This window comes from Vanessa tameamea, chromosome 14, assembly GCF_037043105.1.
Source record: "Vanessa tameamea isolate UH-Manoa-2023 chromosome 14, ilVanTame1 primary haplotype, whole genome shotgun sequence".
In the NCBI taxonomy this organism is placed as follows: domain Eukaryota; kingdom Metazoa; phylum Arthropoda; class Insecta; order Lepidoptera; family Nymphalidae; genus Vanessa; species Vanessa tameamea.
In genome coordinates, this window is record NC_087322.1 from 7955787 (window position 1) to 7975383 (window position 19597).

The following is a 19597-nucleotide window of genomic DNA, read 5'->3' on the forward strand; positions in this document are numbered from 1 at the left end:
GTGTATGATGTCCTATCAATCGATTTTTGACACGGTGACTATTCTCCATGGATATTATTATTATCAGGCCATTCCCAAGATGCACCGAAGCTCCCAGTTTTCTGTCTTTCACGGCCCATTTCCATCACCATCTTTAGGTCATTGATCCACTTGGCTAGAGGGTGGCTTACGCAATAAAGTCTAGAAGATAATATGAGAGGGGTTTAAACCCGATAGTTCGTAAGCAGCTGTACAACCCACCCACTAAACTAACGAGACAGATATTTTTGTATAATCAATTTCCGAAACGGAAAAATATGTCTAGATACGCTCACACACGTATACGGCATATCTATATAACAATGCTACCAGTGAAATAAAATAACGTTACTCTTACTCCATGTCTAGCCGCTCCAGACAATTGTCGCCGCCTTGTCTGGAAGGACTTGGCTAGTCCCCGCTCTTAAAACAAATTGACATGCATACTCATCCTCTATACAAATGCGTGCTTACACAGGCCATTGATACTTTAGTATAAATCAATATGTATCTTTTATTATTTTATATAATAGATTAAAAATAATTTTGTGTAATATTAGACACCTCGTACATATTTTATTTATTAAATTAGGTAAAAAATATAATCAGGCATGATACACAGTTGTTTAACATGTAAATTATTACATTAGTAGTGTCTTTGTATATTTTTTTACAGTTGGTATTTGAATTTTTCTCACAGTAATGCGCTGCCATCGCGAATACCTGTTTAGCCTAAAGGTTGACTAGCAGAATGTCTTATAAGTGTTAAGTCCACCTTCTAGACGTACCATGTACCGATGTATTTGCTTGCTCATAAATAACAAAAATATCGCTTTGTTATTGTTATGTACTTATTAATATTAGTAAGAAGGTCTTATAGTGAAGCCAATATATACTGACAAAATAAGCTATAACAATATTATTTTAGCAATAAGCTAGTTAAATATAAAGCTACCATCGATATAGAACGTGTTTTTTAGCGTCTATATTATATTGTTGTAAAAAATACACAAACTTGGTTAATTATTTTTATGTTTTGACGTTTTCACACTTTAAAACTTGTTTCAACGTATTTATTACTGTTTAAAATTATTGTTTATAATTATTTAGTACTTTCGTATGGGGAGATTGATAAAACCGAGAACAATCTGTTTCGCTAAATCTAGATGCTTAATAATAAGTCTAAGAAGTATCTGCTGTTTAATAATTCTGTAGAAGTATTTCTTTATAAATAAAAATATGTAGCTGCCATTCTATTTTCATTTTGATTTTTTTTTGCGTTTTGGTAGCGTTCGTCTCGAAAGCGTAAGTTTCGAAAATTTTCTTTGCAACTAGATTAAATTAAAAAGTAATGTCAACAAAAAATTTCAACATAACGTTCATATTTAGCATATGTCTGTCCTGTATCTATAACCCAAAATAATATAGAACTTATGGTAATATAGTACATTTGATATTTTGCCAAAACTTCCGTAGTTCGTAGCGTGGCTACTCGATGTTCACAAGAAAGTTATGTTTTTTTTTATATCTATGTATATAGGTATTATTATGTTTTGATCCCAAATTCTTCCTCATCAAATTCGCATAAAATCGTTGTTTTCTGTTAGCGATCTTTATAGAAAACAGGATTCTGAGTATAATTTAATGATGTTACATGTTTTTTTCATTTAATTTACAACATCCACGGGCTCACAATTGCCCGTCCTTTTTTTACATTCTACTTTTATATATTTTGGCGTTTTTTTATTTTATATTTTTACTGAACATCAGCAAATCTTCGCTGGAGCTTGTCGTCTTCTTGGAAGACGTGGCCCACACTGACTTTTTTTTCATTTTATACTAATATATACATAATCCATAATAAATAATATATAAGTAATTCTTTTAATCCTATTTACTGCAATCCAGCGGGCTCTGCTCCGCACTCGATCAGAGAGAGTACAGCCTCGGTGACTCTGATGTCGCGTTTATGTATAGATTTTAATATTTAGGTATAAATTCTACGTACTTTAAGGTAATTCATTAAGAATTAATTGGATTCTAATTTTTATTTTAAAATGTCTATACAAATTAAATGTCTTCATCTATTTCCCATAATTTTGCTAATTTAATTTCTAAGCTCTACAACATTCACTTTTAGGGATTTCCTGTAAATATGTTACACAAAACATCAGGGCCGGACCGTAAGTTTAGGGGGCCCTGGGCTAATACTTCTTAGGGCTAATACCTAAGACATATCTGAACGTAGACTTGAATTAAATTAATTGAATGGGTTTGATTAATTGCAGGACTCGCAGGGATGCAAACCATACGATCTGTTTAATTGAATAAAGTTATGGATTATTTCGCATTATCGTCTATTTTTGACTTTGACTTGAATCCACGGGGCCCTGGGCTGAAGCCCAAAAAGCCGTATGGTAGATCCGACCCTGATAAACATACTGCTAGCGACTAAAGACGGTCTACGCATGCGCTTTGCTTATCAGCAATTGCGGACACTCACGGCGCGCGGCGGCGGGCGGCGTTGCGACGGCTTCAGACCAATACGTATAGAGTACTTGTAGTTTTTCATTACTCATATTGAATAGGGTTGGATCATAATTCTCATTATTGTTACATTTAAGTCATGGTTGCATGTTTTTTAAAATACAATGAAACTTAAGTACAATTAAATATAGCATTATTTAATACTTAGTAATGTTATAGGTTTTTATACGTTTCAAACTCCCCAGAAGTGTTAGTTCCCCCCAGTTAATTATTCCACTAAAGAATTTGTCTTAAATTATATATTATTAACAGCATTAAAATGCGTAAGACAAGTAAACCAGTGTAATTAGGGGCACAAGAGGCGGAACAATATGATCTCAAACTTGACAGCATTTTAGCAATGTAATTTATTTACCGTCTTGAGAATCCTCTCAAAAGAATCTTATGCTATAACATTTTATTTTTATTTAAAATATTGCCCATTACATACAATGGCACAGCAATGAAATATTAACCATCCCTTCATCGCCAACGCGCGAAAACCTTGGGAACTAAGATATTATGTTATTTCTGCCTATAGTCACACTTGCTCACTTACCAAGTCTTCAAAATCAAGTCGGCTTTTACAAGCACTTTTGAATCGTTATTTAACATACTATATTAAGTGAAGCTATCACCGGTTCGGAATGTAGATTCTACCGAGAAGGACCGGCAAGAGTAGTTACTCTTTTTCAACATTAAAAAATGTTAGTTAAATACAATTATATATTTATGTAATATATCCTGCCTGGAAGTCAACAAGTATTACTCACTCAATTGTAAATATCTATACTATTATCCAACCATAACAGGTAAAAAGCCAAATAAACGTTTTTTGCAAATTGACGCGATATCATTGGTCGAGAACGTGATTAATCTATGATATTTACTATGGATTTGCGAAAAAAATTGCGTTTTGAACATCGACGAAACTGCTATCAGTATTTTGGAAGTAAAAACAAAGTGAAAATAAGTAATAAATTATAATACATCACTATTACACAATAGTGATGTATTATAAATAATGATATATTAATCATAAACCCTTAGTAGTGCATAATATAGTTGATTTATTAGCAAGTCGCATGTAATACGTTAATCTAAGGTTTGTTTATCTTTTTTCCTACTTCCATTGGAATAGGCTATATGTAGACTATCATGACGATACCAATAAACCCAGACGGGCTTACAAAAAGTCCTATGACCAAGTAAATTCATATCAAATTGAAAATATAAATTATATTAAAAACGGCCGTACATCCCCAAGGTTTCGTCTCAAGTTGGAATAATATTTATCTTTTTCCGACCTGATAATTAGTTTTTGTTAAAATAAATAAATTTATATAATATTTACTGTACTAAATATTTTAACTTTGGCCTAAATATAACAACATTTGTCATCGTAGTTATTGCTTGCATATTCATGGTATAGTTTTATTTAGTTTACTTTCCAGTATGTTCACGTATTTGTATTAAATAATTATTCGTATTCGGCAAAAGCGTAGAGGCCGTATTTGATAATATTCCTATTGGACAAATATGTCAATAACGTAAATAGCAAAATTCTGCGTTCACCTTTGCATCCATTGTTTTGTGAACAGGCAAATATTTTTACACCCCTGAGCTATTTGTGGAATCAGTCTGTGTGTGGGTGACGTGTTTGTAATATTTAAGAATAAACCAAATATTTGGTCGAAACCGATTACTACGCTGGGCCTTGTGAAGTGCCATTATAATAAAATACCGATTACATAACTACGCACACAAATTGAACTTTCGAAAGCACTTCATTAATACATTCAATTGAATGAAAACGAATAATTTACTTTAGTGGGATTCAGTCTGTTTGTTAGAATGTACTTGCTAACATCAAACGAAACCTGCAGATAATTTTTATGACATAGATAGGGGTCTGGCAAATGTGCCACCTGATAATGGTTACCACTGCCAATAGACATTGAAACTGCTAGCAATGGATTTTAATGTTGTTTTAGTTACACTGGATTACTCACCCTTTAAACCGGAACACAACGATACTAAGTAGTTTGACAGTAGAATTTCAGATGAGATGGTGGAGACTTGTGTGCATATCTTTTACTTAGGGGTAGGGCTCTCAAATCCAGACGGTGGTAGGGCTCTACATGCTCCTGCGATAAAAGCAAAGATACTGAATGTATATTTCCAATATAAACTATAAACCATACTAATCCAAAATGAATTCACGCATCGATGGCACCATACAACGTCCAGTAAAATCTTAAGACTTTTATCGTCTTTGATTAATACCGGTTACTGAGAAATATCATCGATATCGATATTAAATTCACTGTAGCGTCTTTTGGTTGAGGACGTTAGTAATAAATATTTTTCAGTCAACCATTGTCTATAGAGGTATTTCTTTTTAAAAGTTTAATCCGATTTCAAAACTAAATGATTAAGCCACACGATAAATTCACGAAGTTATATCATCTTGTAACATTTAAAACATATATAAAATGAATGTTTGTGTTCGGATTCTATGCGTTCGCGTATCGATCATCCGATTGAGTTCAAACTTCTTACAGTTTTTGGCACGTGCTTGAAGGTTTCGAACATATAAGCGCAATACGAGTAGATGACAGGCGAGTCGTATCGGATAATTGCTTACAAAAAGAATAACCATTTTTAATTACCATATGAAAGCGAGTACTTTCGATTTATTTTTATAAGTCTGACGAGTTTAAATTATTTTTCAATTTTCAGCAAAAGTTTTAATTATTATTTAAATGAAACTTTTCTTATTAAGTAGACCTTAAGTGCATTTGGACTGTCACATATCAACATGATTATTAAGATTTAAGAATCGAGTTAAAATCATTATAGTTATAGTAATCTAATTGTGTCAATGCAGGTCGCTTTACTTAGGAAACACCGACCCGAATTAGGCTAGGGGTCAACGACCCTGTTGTCAACAGTAATTACAAAATATGGATATTTTATAAATATATTGTATAAAAATTATTACTTAATATTTTAGAAAAAAATGTTCACTGCAAAACCAACAAAATATTTTATTTTAACGATAAAATTATTAAAATATTTATCCCTGTTCCGTATTCCTTTATGTTTTCATATAACGTGAATTATTATTATTAACTAACTATTTTTAATATTATTCTACGTATCAATTAGCCCAGTTTTAGATACATAAAAATGTATCTAAAAATGTTTATTGTTTCTATTTCATAATTCATTGAACATAGTTCATGAGAATTACTGCTACGAATAGCAAATGCGCTCATGGATATATTTTTTATAAAATTTTTAAATTCTGGTAATTTATGCTATTAAGTATTATACTATAACTTATAAGTTTATTTTAATTTACAGTTACTAGGTACAAAATAAATTAACATATGATCATATTCTCAGGAAAACGTTAAGTAGGGCTTTTAGCTCCCAGTGACCTAGTTTTTCGTTACTACGCGATGTATGTCGTAGTAAGCACGCTTGTGAGCGTTCTTTAATTTTTAATAAACACTAACTGTTCCTCTTTTTCCTAACGATATTTTTTATACTATCTATTTTTGCACCGTTAATTTAGGACGTCTATTTATTAGAAAAACTTGCATTGAATTCGTATACAGTTTATATCGTTTCAAGTGGATTTCAAAAAGAAAGTGTTACGTTTTGTGTATTTCCCTCAATTTCTATGTTAGTGTTAGCAAAAGCAATTATTTCGGATAAACACCGACTCCTAATTATATTAGCCCTTTTTATTATTTAAACAACAACCATTTTATACATACTTCATTCTTTATTAACTTAAGTTAAATTTAAAACATTATTTTCCAGCTTTTACATGAAACGTACATGCAAGACTTTTTTTTCCTGTTGTTGTTTAATCTGTAATATTTATTTTTTTATCCCATACCACAGCGGCGCTATGTGTATTACCATACAATCACTAGATAGTTTCATTGACGTCATGTCAAGTAATAGACTTCATATTCCTAACAAAGGCGGAAAATACCAGACTTGTCGCCGCCAACAACGTAAAATAGAAACGATAATCAATGTAGTTTTAGAACTCTAGGTGACTTTACATAAATAAGTCGTTGAAAAGGTATTATTTTTTATAAAATAGTTTTATAGGCTAAATTAAATTAATCTTATCATTTTAATAAGTCAAGTTACATAACATAATCAGCCTGTAAATTTCCCACTGCTGGGCTAAGGCCTCCTCTCCCGTCGAGGAGAAGGTATGGAGCATATTCCACCACGCTGCTCCAATGCGGGTTGGTGGAATACACATGTGGCAGAATTTCGTTGAAATTAGACACATGCAGGTTTCCTCACGATGTTTTCCTTCACCGCCGAGCACGAGATGAATTATAAACAAATTAAGCACATGTAAATTCAGTGGTGCCTGCCTGGGTTTGAACCCGAAATCATCGGTTAAGATGCACGCGTTCTAACCACTGGGCCATCTCGGCTCAAGTTATATTTTAATAATTAAAATGCAAAATACTTTTTCATAAATGTATTTATTTTTGTCTTAGTTGTAGTTACATGAACAACTATAAAATAATAATTTATTACTTTTTTATAATATATTCTTAAATAAAAAATATATAATTGAACACAGATTATTCAGCTTCCATTAAAGTTTCAATAAGTGTTGCCATTAATTAATTTAGTTGTGAGCACTACAAATTCAACATTTGAGTCTTCTTGTTGGCTGATGCTCCTCAATGCGGATATCTCATGGTATGTGCAACCGCCAATAAAGAAGACTAGGATAGCTTTCGGGTTTTCTATAGACGAAGAATTTTCACTTGATATGGAGTTGCGCCGGATCATGCGAGGTTGCAGACTCTGTAGTTCATCTAGCATTGGACCGGGAAGCGAGCGCAATACATATGCGATACCTAAAAAAAAATTTACACTATAACGTTAAGTAGCTTAATTAGTAAATTTACATAATGAGGATAAAATTATGTCATCATTTATTTGATCATATTACAGAGTCATAACATCAAAGGAATAATTGGGACAATTTTGTAATACCAGTTGTTAAACATCTGATAAAATTTAATCAGTAACCAGTTATTTATAATATTGTTATCATTTAAAACAATATACATTTATGTTTTTTTATCGTTTTCGAGTCTTATTTTGTAGGTGTATGACGTCATACAGCCAGAATTTTGACCATTGGTGTGTCTGACAAGATCAACTCAATTGGAAAGAGGATATCAAACTGCACAGGTGTGTGTCACTCTCATGATCCGATGGGAAGGGCATCTGATATAACCGGAGACGGTTTCGAATGCACAGGTGTGTAAACACTTCCTAACTTAAAAATAGCTAAATTGCTGTCTAGGCAATGAGAACTTTTTGATAGAAAAACCCAATAACTTTTCCATGACTAACGTGGGAACTTAATCTGCAGACTTATAAGCTGGGTCTACAAAATAACTGCCAGATGTAAGTTGAGAAAGTCAAAAATTACTCGCAGTATATAATTAGATATTAGTATTAATACACATATCATATTAAATATAAAAATGCTTAACAAGATTATTATATTTTGGGTGAATGTTGCTGTATTGTATGTAAATTTAAACAGCACCTAGAGGATGAATAGGAACAAATTATAAAGCGTTTGAACTTTGAACGCATCTCTACTGGTAAGATTATAAAATCATAGGATCGTAAAATATATAGTATTTTTTTCGTTTTCTTCGTGATTTTCACATCAATGTTAATACAATACGATTCTTCAGGATATCTTGAACATTCGCTTTTATTCTTTCGTGTCGCTCTTGATACGAGCGTTCATTATTATGCCATCTTATATCAGTTGAACTGGCATATTGGCAGCTTTATTGGCAAAATATAAAAGATAGAAAGCTGAATACGTGCATTCTCCAACAACAGATAGATTAAATCGGTTCTTTAGAAGGTATTCGCGGTAAAAATTGTTTTCATAATTTCTCCCACGAGAAATATTATTGCTATAAAGCAAGAGTTCAAGTACAATATATGTAGGTTAGCTAAAATTATACTAAATATACCGAGTTTTTCGTTGGTTATTAAATAAAAAAGGCGAGGAGGATCAGCGGAATTCAAAAAATATTTTTACGGAAGATTGCGCGTCGACTGGTCGTAGTCTCATACTGATACATTCAGATATACATATATTTATTTCTGTTATTTTAGTCTTAAAATTTAAATTCATTATATCATTTCAACTCATCTTCATCGAAATCTATATATACCTACTCGATAATAATTATTATTATACGAGTATTTTAAATGGTATTTAAACCAAGAAAAGTATAGTGCCTGTAAAAATCCGTAGATTAAATATACATCACCGTCATCATCACTAGTTGGTAACACAAACTACGATATTTCGTGATATAAGCTACTGAACTATATAATTCGTGGGCTGTGACATGAACTCGTTCAATGATCTCTATATTATCGACTCTCTAGAGATTATTATTAATGAAACTGGAATTTAATAATTAGTTTGTATTTAATTTAACAGACTATTAAATTTATAGATAAACGTTTCGCTGAGTTTATACATCACTTGTTGGGATTCTCTAGTACAACTATATTTCCTAAAAAATAGATATTTATCTCTAAGATAATGTATGAAAATAACCATTAAACGTTAAGTTTTATTATGGCAAGAGCATGTTATTACTGTATATCGTTTGTAAATATTTATCTCTTCGGTAGTATAATGTAATATAAGTCCTCTTACATCTTATCCCTTGTACATAAACAATGTTCAAATCAATAAAATGTTAGCCCAAACCCGCATTAACCAATCAATATGTTGGCTATGTACGTTTCAGGCTAGTATTGCAAACATGGAAAATTGCAAACAAAGGCAGGAATAACATGATTGATTCCTAGTTTAAAAATGTTTCAGACATTTGTGTGGTCATTACTCTTATATTTTTCTTTATTTCAACAAGGGATTTGACATCATTATAACATGTATATATGTTATATTTATTTCTACGTCACGAAATGTGTTATTTAAAGTTGAAAACAATGCTCGTTTTTATAAATAAATGTATTAATGCGGTTTTCGTAATTAAATAAAAAGATATAGCCTAAAATAAATTTGATTTGAAATGGCAACGAAAGATCCAAATTTTAAAGCTTTTAAAAATTAAATATATATATATATATTTTGTCATAATAACGACTAACTATGCTATCCTAAAACATCAGATTAGATTATTACGTTAGAATATACTTGTAGTGAAACTTATATATTCTCGTTTTAGGAGATGAATAAAAAGGTACTGTACCAAATTTGTAACCAAAACAAAAGGAATTCGTCTAAAAAAATTATTAGGTAATTTTTTGCCACAGGAGAATACATACTAGTAATGTTTATAACAGGTCGTTATAACTTCTTAAAATTAACTATACTTTAAATGATTGTCATATATCAAAAATTCAAAAGGGTCGAACAAAATTAAACTTCCTACGGAAAACGAAATATGTAGAGATCAAACCATTATTGAGTATGATGAATTACGAACACGTTTAATACTCACTATTTATAATCATTTTCTTAAAGTTAACGATTGCTATCAAATATTGAGTGAAAGAGTGATCTCATACAAACAAAAACAGCCGTAGCATGCAGCGGCTTAGTCATCGGTAGAAGAACGATCAAGGTACACGAATATTTTTATAGAAACCACTATTTAGCTGTGCGTGTCCATTTTTCTAAGAACTGCTCAGTATAAACGAGTCAATTTCCATTAGGTAACAGCAGAAACTGTGTATTATTTTATCTTTCAATATTATAAATGTAACATTTGTGAATAGATTCTAACGAATTGCCTTTACCAGTGATAGGGTTTGCACTGGACTATCAGTGCTGGTGCCACCAATTCCACTTACCAATAATTATATAGAAATGAAGTGTAAAGATGTTGAGTGGTGGCAAGTATTATAAGCCACAACGGGATTTAAGATGTTTTAAGTGTTATAAAACATCTTAAATCCCGTTGTTGCTAGCACATTGGCGGTATAAGATATAATTCATAACTTCTATATCGCCAGTGTATTTGGGAAGGTAACCACTCATTATTGCGATTATGAAAATGTTTTTCATAATTATAACGTTAAAATGGGTAATTTATATTTAGCAAATAAATAATTTTATCAGTTCTATTAAAATTAATTCAGTTAACTCAAATAAGATACACTTGTATTAACTACTGGCAGCCCGCCCGACTTTGCACTCGTACAATTATAACTTTATATCGAGATACATTTCAAATATGGAACTGAAAACAGCTATTATAATACAATCAATATCACGTCAAGTGCATTATCTGCCCGTACTCAGCCAACCTCCACAGTGCTAATATTATCTCTTGTTGCGTATTCTTGCAATGTTTTCTGCAAATATCATTGAATATTATCGTAATTACACATTACAATTGCGTATTTAAATTAGCTATTCATATGGTATTGCTTCAAACCATTATACCATTAATTTAGATAGGAGAACCGTATTACAATAAACAAGTATTGGAATTTGTCTTTTCAAATATTATAACTTTGACAAACAGGACCGGACTTGGAGGTCTAGAGACCCTGGGGCAACGGAGAAGTGGAGGCCCCTAGTTATTTTTATATAAATTAATTTTAAGAATTTCATTTCTGTTAGTAAGGTTTGTTTATAATTTATTTACTCTTTGTATCAGTAAGTAATCTATAATTTGACTATATCTAGATATTTATATATTATATATAACATTAAAATTCTTAATTTGTCGGAACCTCTATTGTGGGGATCCCTCTTATGTGGAGGCCCCAAGGCAGTTGCTCCGGTAGACAATAAATCTTACCTATTACCAACTGAAAACTGTAAACAGCCAGAAACCTCGAGCCTCGTAGATAAAACTTACCTCTCTTTTGATGTTATATTATGAACAATGAACATGTATTATTTGTGTGCACAAATGCAGTAGGGATTCTATAAAAATTAAAGTACCAGCTTCTAAATTTCGAACGCTACTGTTTCGTAGAAGGGATCTAACCATGATTTCCAAAAAGTCTTGCAACTCAAAATCAAAGAGAATATATGTCAATTTTTTTTCGTATTCAGGATACGATGATATGATACAAATGATTTACCGTCCCGTGCGGAACCCTGTCACGTTTCAAAGGGTCATAGCAAACTATTTGGTACGTTTTATGTTGACAAACTTGAAGCATCGTAATGCAAAAAGCAGTGACGTAAGAGCATAATTTACTCGAGCAAATTTATTCGTATTGATCTGAGCTTAAACCCCTTTGAATTTTGTTATGAAACATGAGAAAATCGTAAAAACGCTCTCAGCTCTCTAACCACGAAAACAGTTTAGGATTATATAATATTTTTTATAAATTATAAAGATATGTTTTCTTTCAATTTCCTCTAGAGTTTATTGATAAAATTGCATAATCTCCTTTACTGACTCTTTGTGCTGACGTATATTATCAAAAACTCTCGCAATTTGCTAGCTCCCGGTGTTGCAGATGTCAATGGGCAGTGGGGTATTTTCCTTCAGATGACCCTCCTGCCCGTTTGCCAACTACACCATAAAAAAGTGCGATATCAAGATGTCCTCTTTAAATTTTTCTTACGTGTACTATTTCCTTTACGTCGAGCTCCAATAAAAAATCTGAAACTTGAACATTTGATTGCATAACATTTTGTACTATTCGTGCAGCTGCAGCTTCTTTGACGTAATCAACAGACATGTCACCTCTTTTTAACATAAGACAGTGATTTAATTGAGAACAATTTAGCATTCTGGTTTAAAAAAGGGCCTTGAAGAATACATTTTATTACGCGTAGTTCTAACTCATAATAAAATACGTTCTTTGGTTATATTTTATTATACCTTTATAGCAATTAATGATATAAATTAAATGAAATTATATAAAAAAACGAGCTTCAATAAAGTAATTTTAATTTGGTAGAGGTTTGCGCAAAACCTCTCGCGTCAAACCCGTTTTGGATTTGTATTTTTTTGTCTTTGATAAATGATCCTTACAGACGTGTTAAGCCCATGCCTTTGTCTTTCGTTTTGATTAACGTTTTTTTACATTTGCCTACGTTTTTTTGGGATCCAATACCTTAATTCGAAAATTGTAGGTTAGAAATCAAATTATATCCATAAAAAAGCCTTTTATAGAAAATGAAACCCACGACAATTGTATATAACATTTTATGGTCTTTGCAAAAGCAGATTGATATTTATTTGATTTTTTTCATCCAAAGCTGCAGCTTTTAAACATTTCGCGCTTGCATTTTATTAGACTCTAAAACACAAGTTAATTCATCAAATTTTACATTAGAAATAGTTGAAAAGGTACAAAAAATATTCAGTTTTGCAAGGTCAACTTTGTTTCTTTAATGTACGTGACCGAACTTTGTTAATTACGAATACGCAATATTTGTATTCATAAAAACCTTTTTAATAAAACGCAGGGTATATTTAGACGATAAATAACTGCTATTATTTGACAAATACTTTAGCCAGACTACAATTTTGTTATTTTCCTAATTATATGGCCAATGGTCTGAATAAATAAACGTAATGTTAATCTGACAATGCTGGTTGTAGTAAAACAGTATATTCAAATTTGAAGTATTATTTAAATAAAACATTTAAAATGAAAGTTGAGAGCTATTTTAATAGTATACGATGTTAATTGCAGGCGCAATTGAAGTGGTATCGCAGATGTTGCGCGCGCGCCGAAGTAGAAGAGAGGAGCGCGCGCGGCCTGCACGCGACGCGGCCACCACCCGGCGCGCCCTCTAGACAATACCCTGTATTTTTATACGGTACCTAATACACTTATTACATGCTTTTGTCAACTGCTTTCGAAGAAATTAAATTTTATACTGGTTTGGGAACTCGATTTTTTTAATTTATTAAAATATTACATGGTACGAGATCGAAGTCCTAATAAACACTTTAAATAGCATAGAAAATAAAATTTAGCATAGACAAGAATTAGTTCTAGGAAAATTACTTATTACTTAGTTAAGAATATTAGCGTTTATAAATAACCGTATTACAAATATTTGAAAAGTCCAAAATATTTCTGAAAATCTTGATAAACTAACTTTTTATTATCTAAATTATTTAAGCACAAAATGCTTAATTTGCTTTATTTCATCGTATATATTTTAATAATTGGTTGTTAATTATAGTTCGTTATGTACAGGCGCTTGTTTCAGGTCGGACATGAAAAATCTCGCTCATTTGCTGGCTGTCCCTATCAGCGAGTACGTGGTGACGTTCATCTCTTTAGTAGCCGCGGCCACACTGCTCACGAGGACGACAGGTCTGTTTCAGCGAACAGTTTATTTTCTTTGATTATTGATTATCCAGATAGACTGTCAAAGCGTAGAATGCATCGTAAATGGCAAACATTGGCCAATTGTTGGTCAAGTATACGCACACTAGTAAAGTAGAATGACTTCTGGCGAGTGTCAAGCGTAGCTGTCACGCTCCAAGATAATTAAGTTGGCCCGTTTGTTTTAGTCTGTTTTTAGTGCGACACTCTATCTCGATATACACATAATCTAAGTTTATTTTATTAAATAAAACTTTTTGAACCGATAAATTATATTTTTTCTGTAACTTAATTTTGAGTAGCAGCTGAAGTTATTATTTTAATAAATGTTTCTGCAAATCCTGAAAATCTGTTACTCCTCCCAGAAGATTCCTGTCGTTGCTCTATGAATGGGAAGGAATATGGTGGGCACCTTTGTTTGCGCATACACTTATGCTATTATATTTCCTGGCGGAGTAAGCTAGGCTCATTTGGGAAAAGTCGACGTTGTCCAAATTCGATTTGGAGTTCTATATCTAATCATCCAAATGCTATAAACTTATTTATAATATTTTATTTCGTTATAACATGTTCCTTAACTAAGAGACTATACGAAAATAGTATTTTGTCTTATAAGCATAGAATAAAATGTACTATAACTAAAAAAACAATTAAAGAAATCTCATATAGTTCATTTAGGAGAGTGACAATAAATACTTAAATGACAGTATTATGTAACAAGAATCTTGTGATTTGATCCCGTGAATGCTACCATGTGGACAAATCATAAAATGCGAATATAAAAAATAGTGGATATGCCACGTTATGTCATATAAATGCGAAAAAACTATATTAAAATTAATCTTAACTTTTTACTGGTACAGGAGGGCGCTCCGCCCGTAGGTGGTCGGCGGGAGAACGCGGGCGCAGAGTGTACTGCCGCACGCGCTTTCCCTACCACACACACCCGCCCATTCACTGTTAGCAGGTACAAAACATCTTCTCTTCTCATAATAATTAGTTATTATATATTATTCATTATTGATTTCATACTATCATCTATTTCAATAATTTTATGATTCACGTTTAACATACTTATAGCTTATTTCAATTATTAATTTCAGTAGGCAGTTTACTCGGGGGGAGTTCGATAGACAATGTCCGAGGACTTGGACTCGATCAGCGAGGAAGAACAAAGCTTGTTCCGACCCTTCACCCGAGAGTCATTGGCCGTAATCGAGGCCCGCATAGCTGAAGAGCATGCCAAGCAAAAAGAACTTGAGAAAAAACGAGCGGAAGGCGAGGTGAGTCACGCGCCTAACACTAATGCAACTATGGGCTCTTTGCCACAAGAGTGTTTACTGCTGGCCCAACAATCACTGTACAATAGACGGTCTAAAACAAACTTTAGGTTAATTCAACTCCAATAAAACAAGCGAATAAGTAAAATAAAGAATAACACAGCAAAATATAAAACAAATGCTTAAACAATAAACTTATTAAAGAAGAGCATTCTATTAAATATTAGCTCTGACAGATAATTTTTATTTAAACCATTCCAGACCGATTTGGGGCGGACGAAAAAGAAAAAAGAAGTAAGATTGCTTGCTTGCCCCTTTTACCTTTTTAAGGCTCGTTTTTAGAAAGATTATTTAGCAAGTTATCGCTGGTTCAAAATTTATTTTGTTACGAATATCACATACTCCGACAAACATTGGCATGACAGCAGTCAAAGTGCGATAACTTGCATTGCATTCTAATTTATTACTAATCGCATTTTTGAACACATCGCTTTGTCAATAACTATTAAATGTATCAAGATAACCCGAAGCTTAGCTGTTTGAATCATTTAGCAAATTCTTAATGATAAATGTTCAGTAGTTAACGAAACGAAAGCTTATCATATTTATTTGCATTTACAATTAATAAAGGTATTTTCCTAGAAAATTATATGAAGATACCGAAATTAAATGCAGAATAGTTAAAGCCCCTTATCATAAATAAGCGAATTGTCCCCAAACTAAATAGTAAAATAGACTCCAATGATCCTTGGTTAGAAATAAATCTAGATAACCTTGAATATGTTAAAAATGAGCCTAGTGTTACTGTCTATAACCTTACACCAAGATTACATACACGTCACTTGCTCCCAAACTACGAACCTCTTTTTGCCGTAACAAAAACAATATCCTAAAACTAATAATAGTGTAATTAGTCCTAATGAATAGCAAATGAACTACACTAGCACATAACATATTACCATTATCATGCATTGCACACGATTGGCTCATGTCTGCAAAATCATCGGCTGCTGTCATTTAGGTCTAGCATGGTGTTAACACCTAGCTAGTTTAGCGCAAATATACGAACGATCCCCTATTTTGCTACCTATTAACCTTACTAAATATTTGTAAACGTATTTAAGGAGCTTACAACAAAAAACTAATCGATTTGCTTAAGCTAAACTATATTTTTTGATCCCAATTACCCAACTTCTGAATATATATTTAGTTCATACATAAAATAAAAGTAAATTTTGCATTGATACTTTCCAAGATTATTAATTAAATAATATAAGTTACGTGTAAGTAATAAAAACTAGAAGAGATAATTTCGAATAAATAAATTAATCTCATCAACTTATGAAATTTTAGTGATAAAACGGTAACATGATAGGGGGAATCGTTCTGCAATCGCTTCTAGTTCTGCCAAAATCGCATCATGGTTACACGGACAGCAGCAGCACAGGAAGCAATAAGCTTTGAACGCTCACGAGCCATGCTCTACTACCGTAATAATACTAGTTGCTTTAATAACCAGTGTTATTCTCCTAGTCCTAGCCAGAGATGTGTCGAATAGTGGAGTAACTGTGAGAATAACACAGCCTAGAATCAACAGTATTGTTACACGATGCCTTGATTTAGTAGTGTATTGTGATTATAATATTAATATTGTCATTAAAATAACACAATAATTGTAACAATGTACAAGTAATATTAATTTATTAAAATTGAACACACTAAACTTCATTGAGCCTATTACAGAGTAAGTAAAATGGTAATTATTGCAAGTAAGTATCACATACATACTACGAATCAAATAACGGTGCCATGTATACAATTAAATTCAAAATATTAGTAATTTATTAGTAAACGCAAAAAGTAAGAACAATATACGTATACTGTCAATGTAATCTAGGTTGCTGCGTCGAAAGTTCCAAGCGAAGGATCCTTGGTGATACAATGTGTGTGATGTAGGTGCGGTACGACGATGAGGATGAAGATGAAGGTCCCCAACCAGACGCGACCTTGGAGCAGGGCCTGCCGCTGCCGGTGCGGATGCAAGGCTCCTTCCCTCTCGAACTCGCCTCCACACCACTCGAGGACATCGATCCTTTCTACCACAACCAAACAGTAAGAACAGTTTTTAATTAAATCTCATTAATTATTAGCCAAAACAAACTTGTTTCGTGTATATTAAATTAAAATACGTTTTCGTACATTTAGTATTTGCTAAATGAGGATTTCATCTTTAAATCTGATTGTATTATTGTTTCAGACATTCGTAGTCATAAGCAAGGGTAAAGATATCTTCAGATTTTCGGCGACTAATGCCTTGTGGATACTGGATCCATTCAATCCAATAAGAAGAGTGGCCATATATATATTAGTGCATCCTTTATTCTCTCTGTTCATTATTACCACAATCCTTGTGAATTGTATACTCATGATAATGCCTACCACACCAACTGTCGAAAGTACTGAGTAAGTACCAACATATTTATAATTAAATTAATTGCTAACGTTTCTAAACGATTACATATATATATAAAATTATAAATTTATATACCATCTAATCATTAGTAGAATGCACGTTAGTTTCAAAATTATTAGACTTCAGTTAGTTTTCGAATTGTCTAAATGCCCTATAATTTAGATAATCGGAAGTAAACTTTTATATCTATTATTAGATTATTACGTGCCTAGTTTATTATATTTGAAAATATAAATTTTCGTCTGAAATGTATGAAAATATCTTTGAAAATAGAATTAGTGTTATCAATGCAGTTTACTCATAGTTAGAAATAATATTATTGCAAAATAACTTAGTTTATCCGATCTTCTCGATATCTTAATAATGAATCTCACAAACTTTTCTAACGGAAATAGCAACTCCTTAATTGTTTAAGTAATGAATAACTTTTTCATTATGCATTATTTAATTCAATTGCCGACTTCGGTAAGATATGAGAGTAACGTAAAACGACCCTGACAACGACAGTAGCATAATATTACACATCATTTACCACGACACAGCGATGCAGCGTCCTTTAATTAGTTATCCATCTCTTCTTAAGATTTTCTATTGCGACACTTACTTACTAATACCATAAAATTGTAAATACATAGGTATGTATTTCAATTTCATTTAGTAATAGGTGTATTTAGTAAATCGTATTGTTACCGCCACCTTACCCTTCATGACTTCAAGTTAGATGTTTTGTTTGATTTCGAAGACCTAGAATTGTTTTATTGTGACAATTTTGTCTACTTTTTGAGCGGCGTTCCACAATGGAGGTGAATTTTTACAGAGTTATCTTTACCGGCATCTACACCTTTGAATCGGCGGTGAAAGTAATGGCCAGGGGTTTCATACTACAGCCATTCACATACCTTAGAGATGCATGGAATTGGCTTGACTTCGTAGTTATAGCTTTAGCGTGAGTAGTAGACAATTTTAATATATTTATGTAGCAAAATGTTACAAATGTTCAATTGTAGATTTTCGTTCTTATATACTTAAATATTTCTTTAATAGTTATTATATAGAAGAATATATATATAAATTAGATATTCGTATGTTAAAATTATTCTTTACTACAACGATATACGGGTAGTAAGGCAGGGGAACTCTATAAGAATTCCATTGTTCGAAGATTCGTGATATAAACTAGTTCAATTGTGTAGTTAGATATTATTAATCTAGATGTTGTGGTTGTGGGTGTGTGTTGCAGTTATGTGACGATGGGCATAGATCTCGGCAACTTGGCCGCTCTAAGAACGTTCAGAGTTCTCCGAGCTTTGAAGACTGTGGCCATCGTACCGGGTAAATTTATATTTGTATAACTTTATCTTTAGGAAAGTTTAAATTTTGAAACAGCAGTTTTTATCGATGTCTAGAATAATAAAGTAGGCAGTAACAAAAAGCTTTTAACAGTAGATGTATGAGTAATGAATCATAAATAGTAAAAAATAAGAATGGTTTAAAATGAAATGAAAAGACAAATGTAAGTAAGTACAACGGTTTGTTTTATTAGCAAATTAAAAATGAAATGCAGCACCGAGTGATATAATATACGTATAAGTAGGCGTTTTAAGTTAGACTCTGTTTGAACAATGATAAAATAAATCCGATCCACAGGCTTGAAGACTATTGTCGGTGCGGTAATAGAATCGGTGAAAAATCTTCGGGATGTGATTATATTGACGATGTTTTCACTATCTGTGTTCGCACTTATGGGTCTGCAAATCTATATGGGGGTTTTGACACAGAAATGTATTAAAGTCTTCCCGGAAGACGGTAGTTGGGGTAACCTCACTGATGAGAACTGGGAAAGATTTTGTCAAAATGAAAGTAAGTCTGGTCTAATATCAATATGTTTTTTAAATAAATAAGAAAAATATGTAAT

The 19597-nt window shown here is 32.2% G+C and overlaps 1 protein-coding gene across 1 annotated transcript in view; it reads left to right on the top strand.

Annotated features, from left to right (window-relative positions):
- Positions 1–19597, top strand: part of Para (paralytic) — a 71410-nt gene that overhangs the window by 30926 nt on the left and 20887 nt on the right. The window contains 9 exon segments of the mRNA XM_064216856.1: positions 13811–13917; positions 14793–14896; positions 15033–15212; positions 15471–15503; positions 17166–17321; positions 17467–17672; positions 18500–18628; positions 18923–19014; positions 19330–19542. Of these exon segments, the coding sequence (XP_064072926.1) occupies positions 15066–15212; positions 15471–15503; positions 17166–17321; positions 17467–17672; positions 18500–18628; positions 18923–19014; positions 19330–19542 (976 nt within the window). The 5' untranslated portion in view covers positions 13811–13917; positions 14793–14896; positions 15033–15065.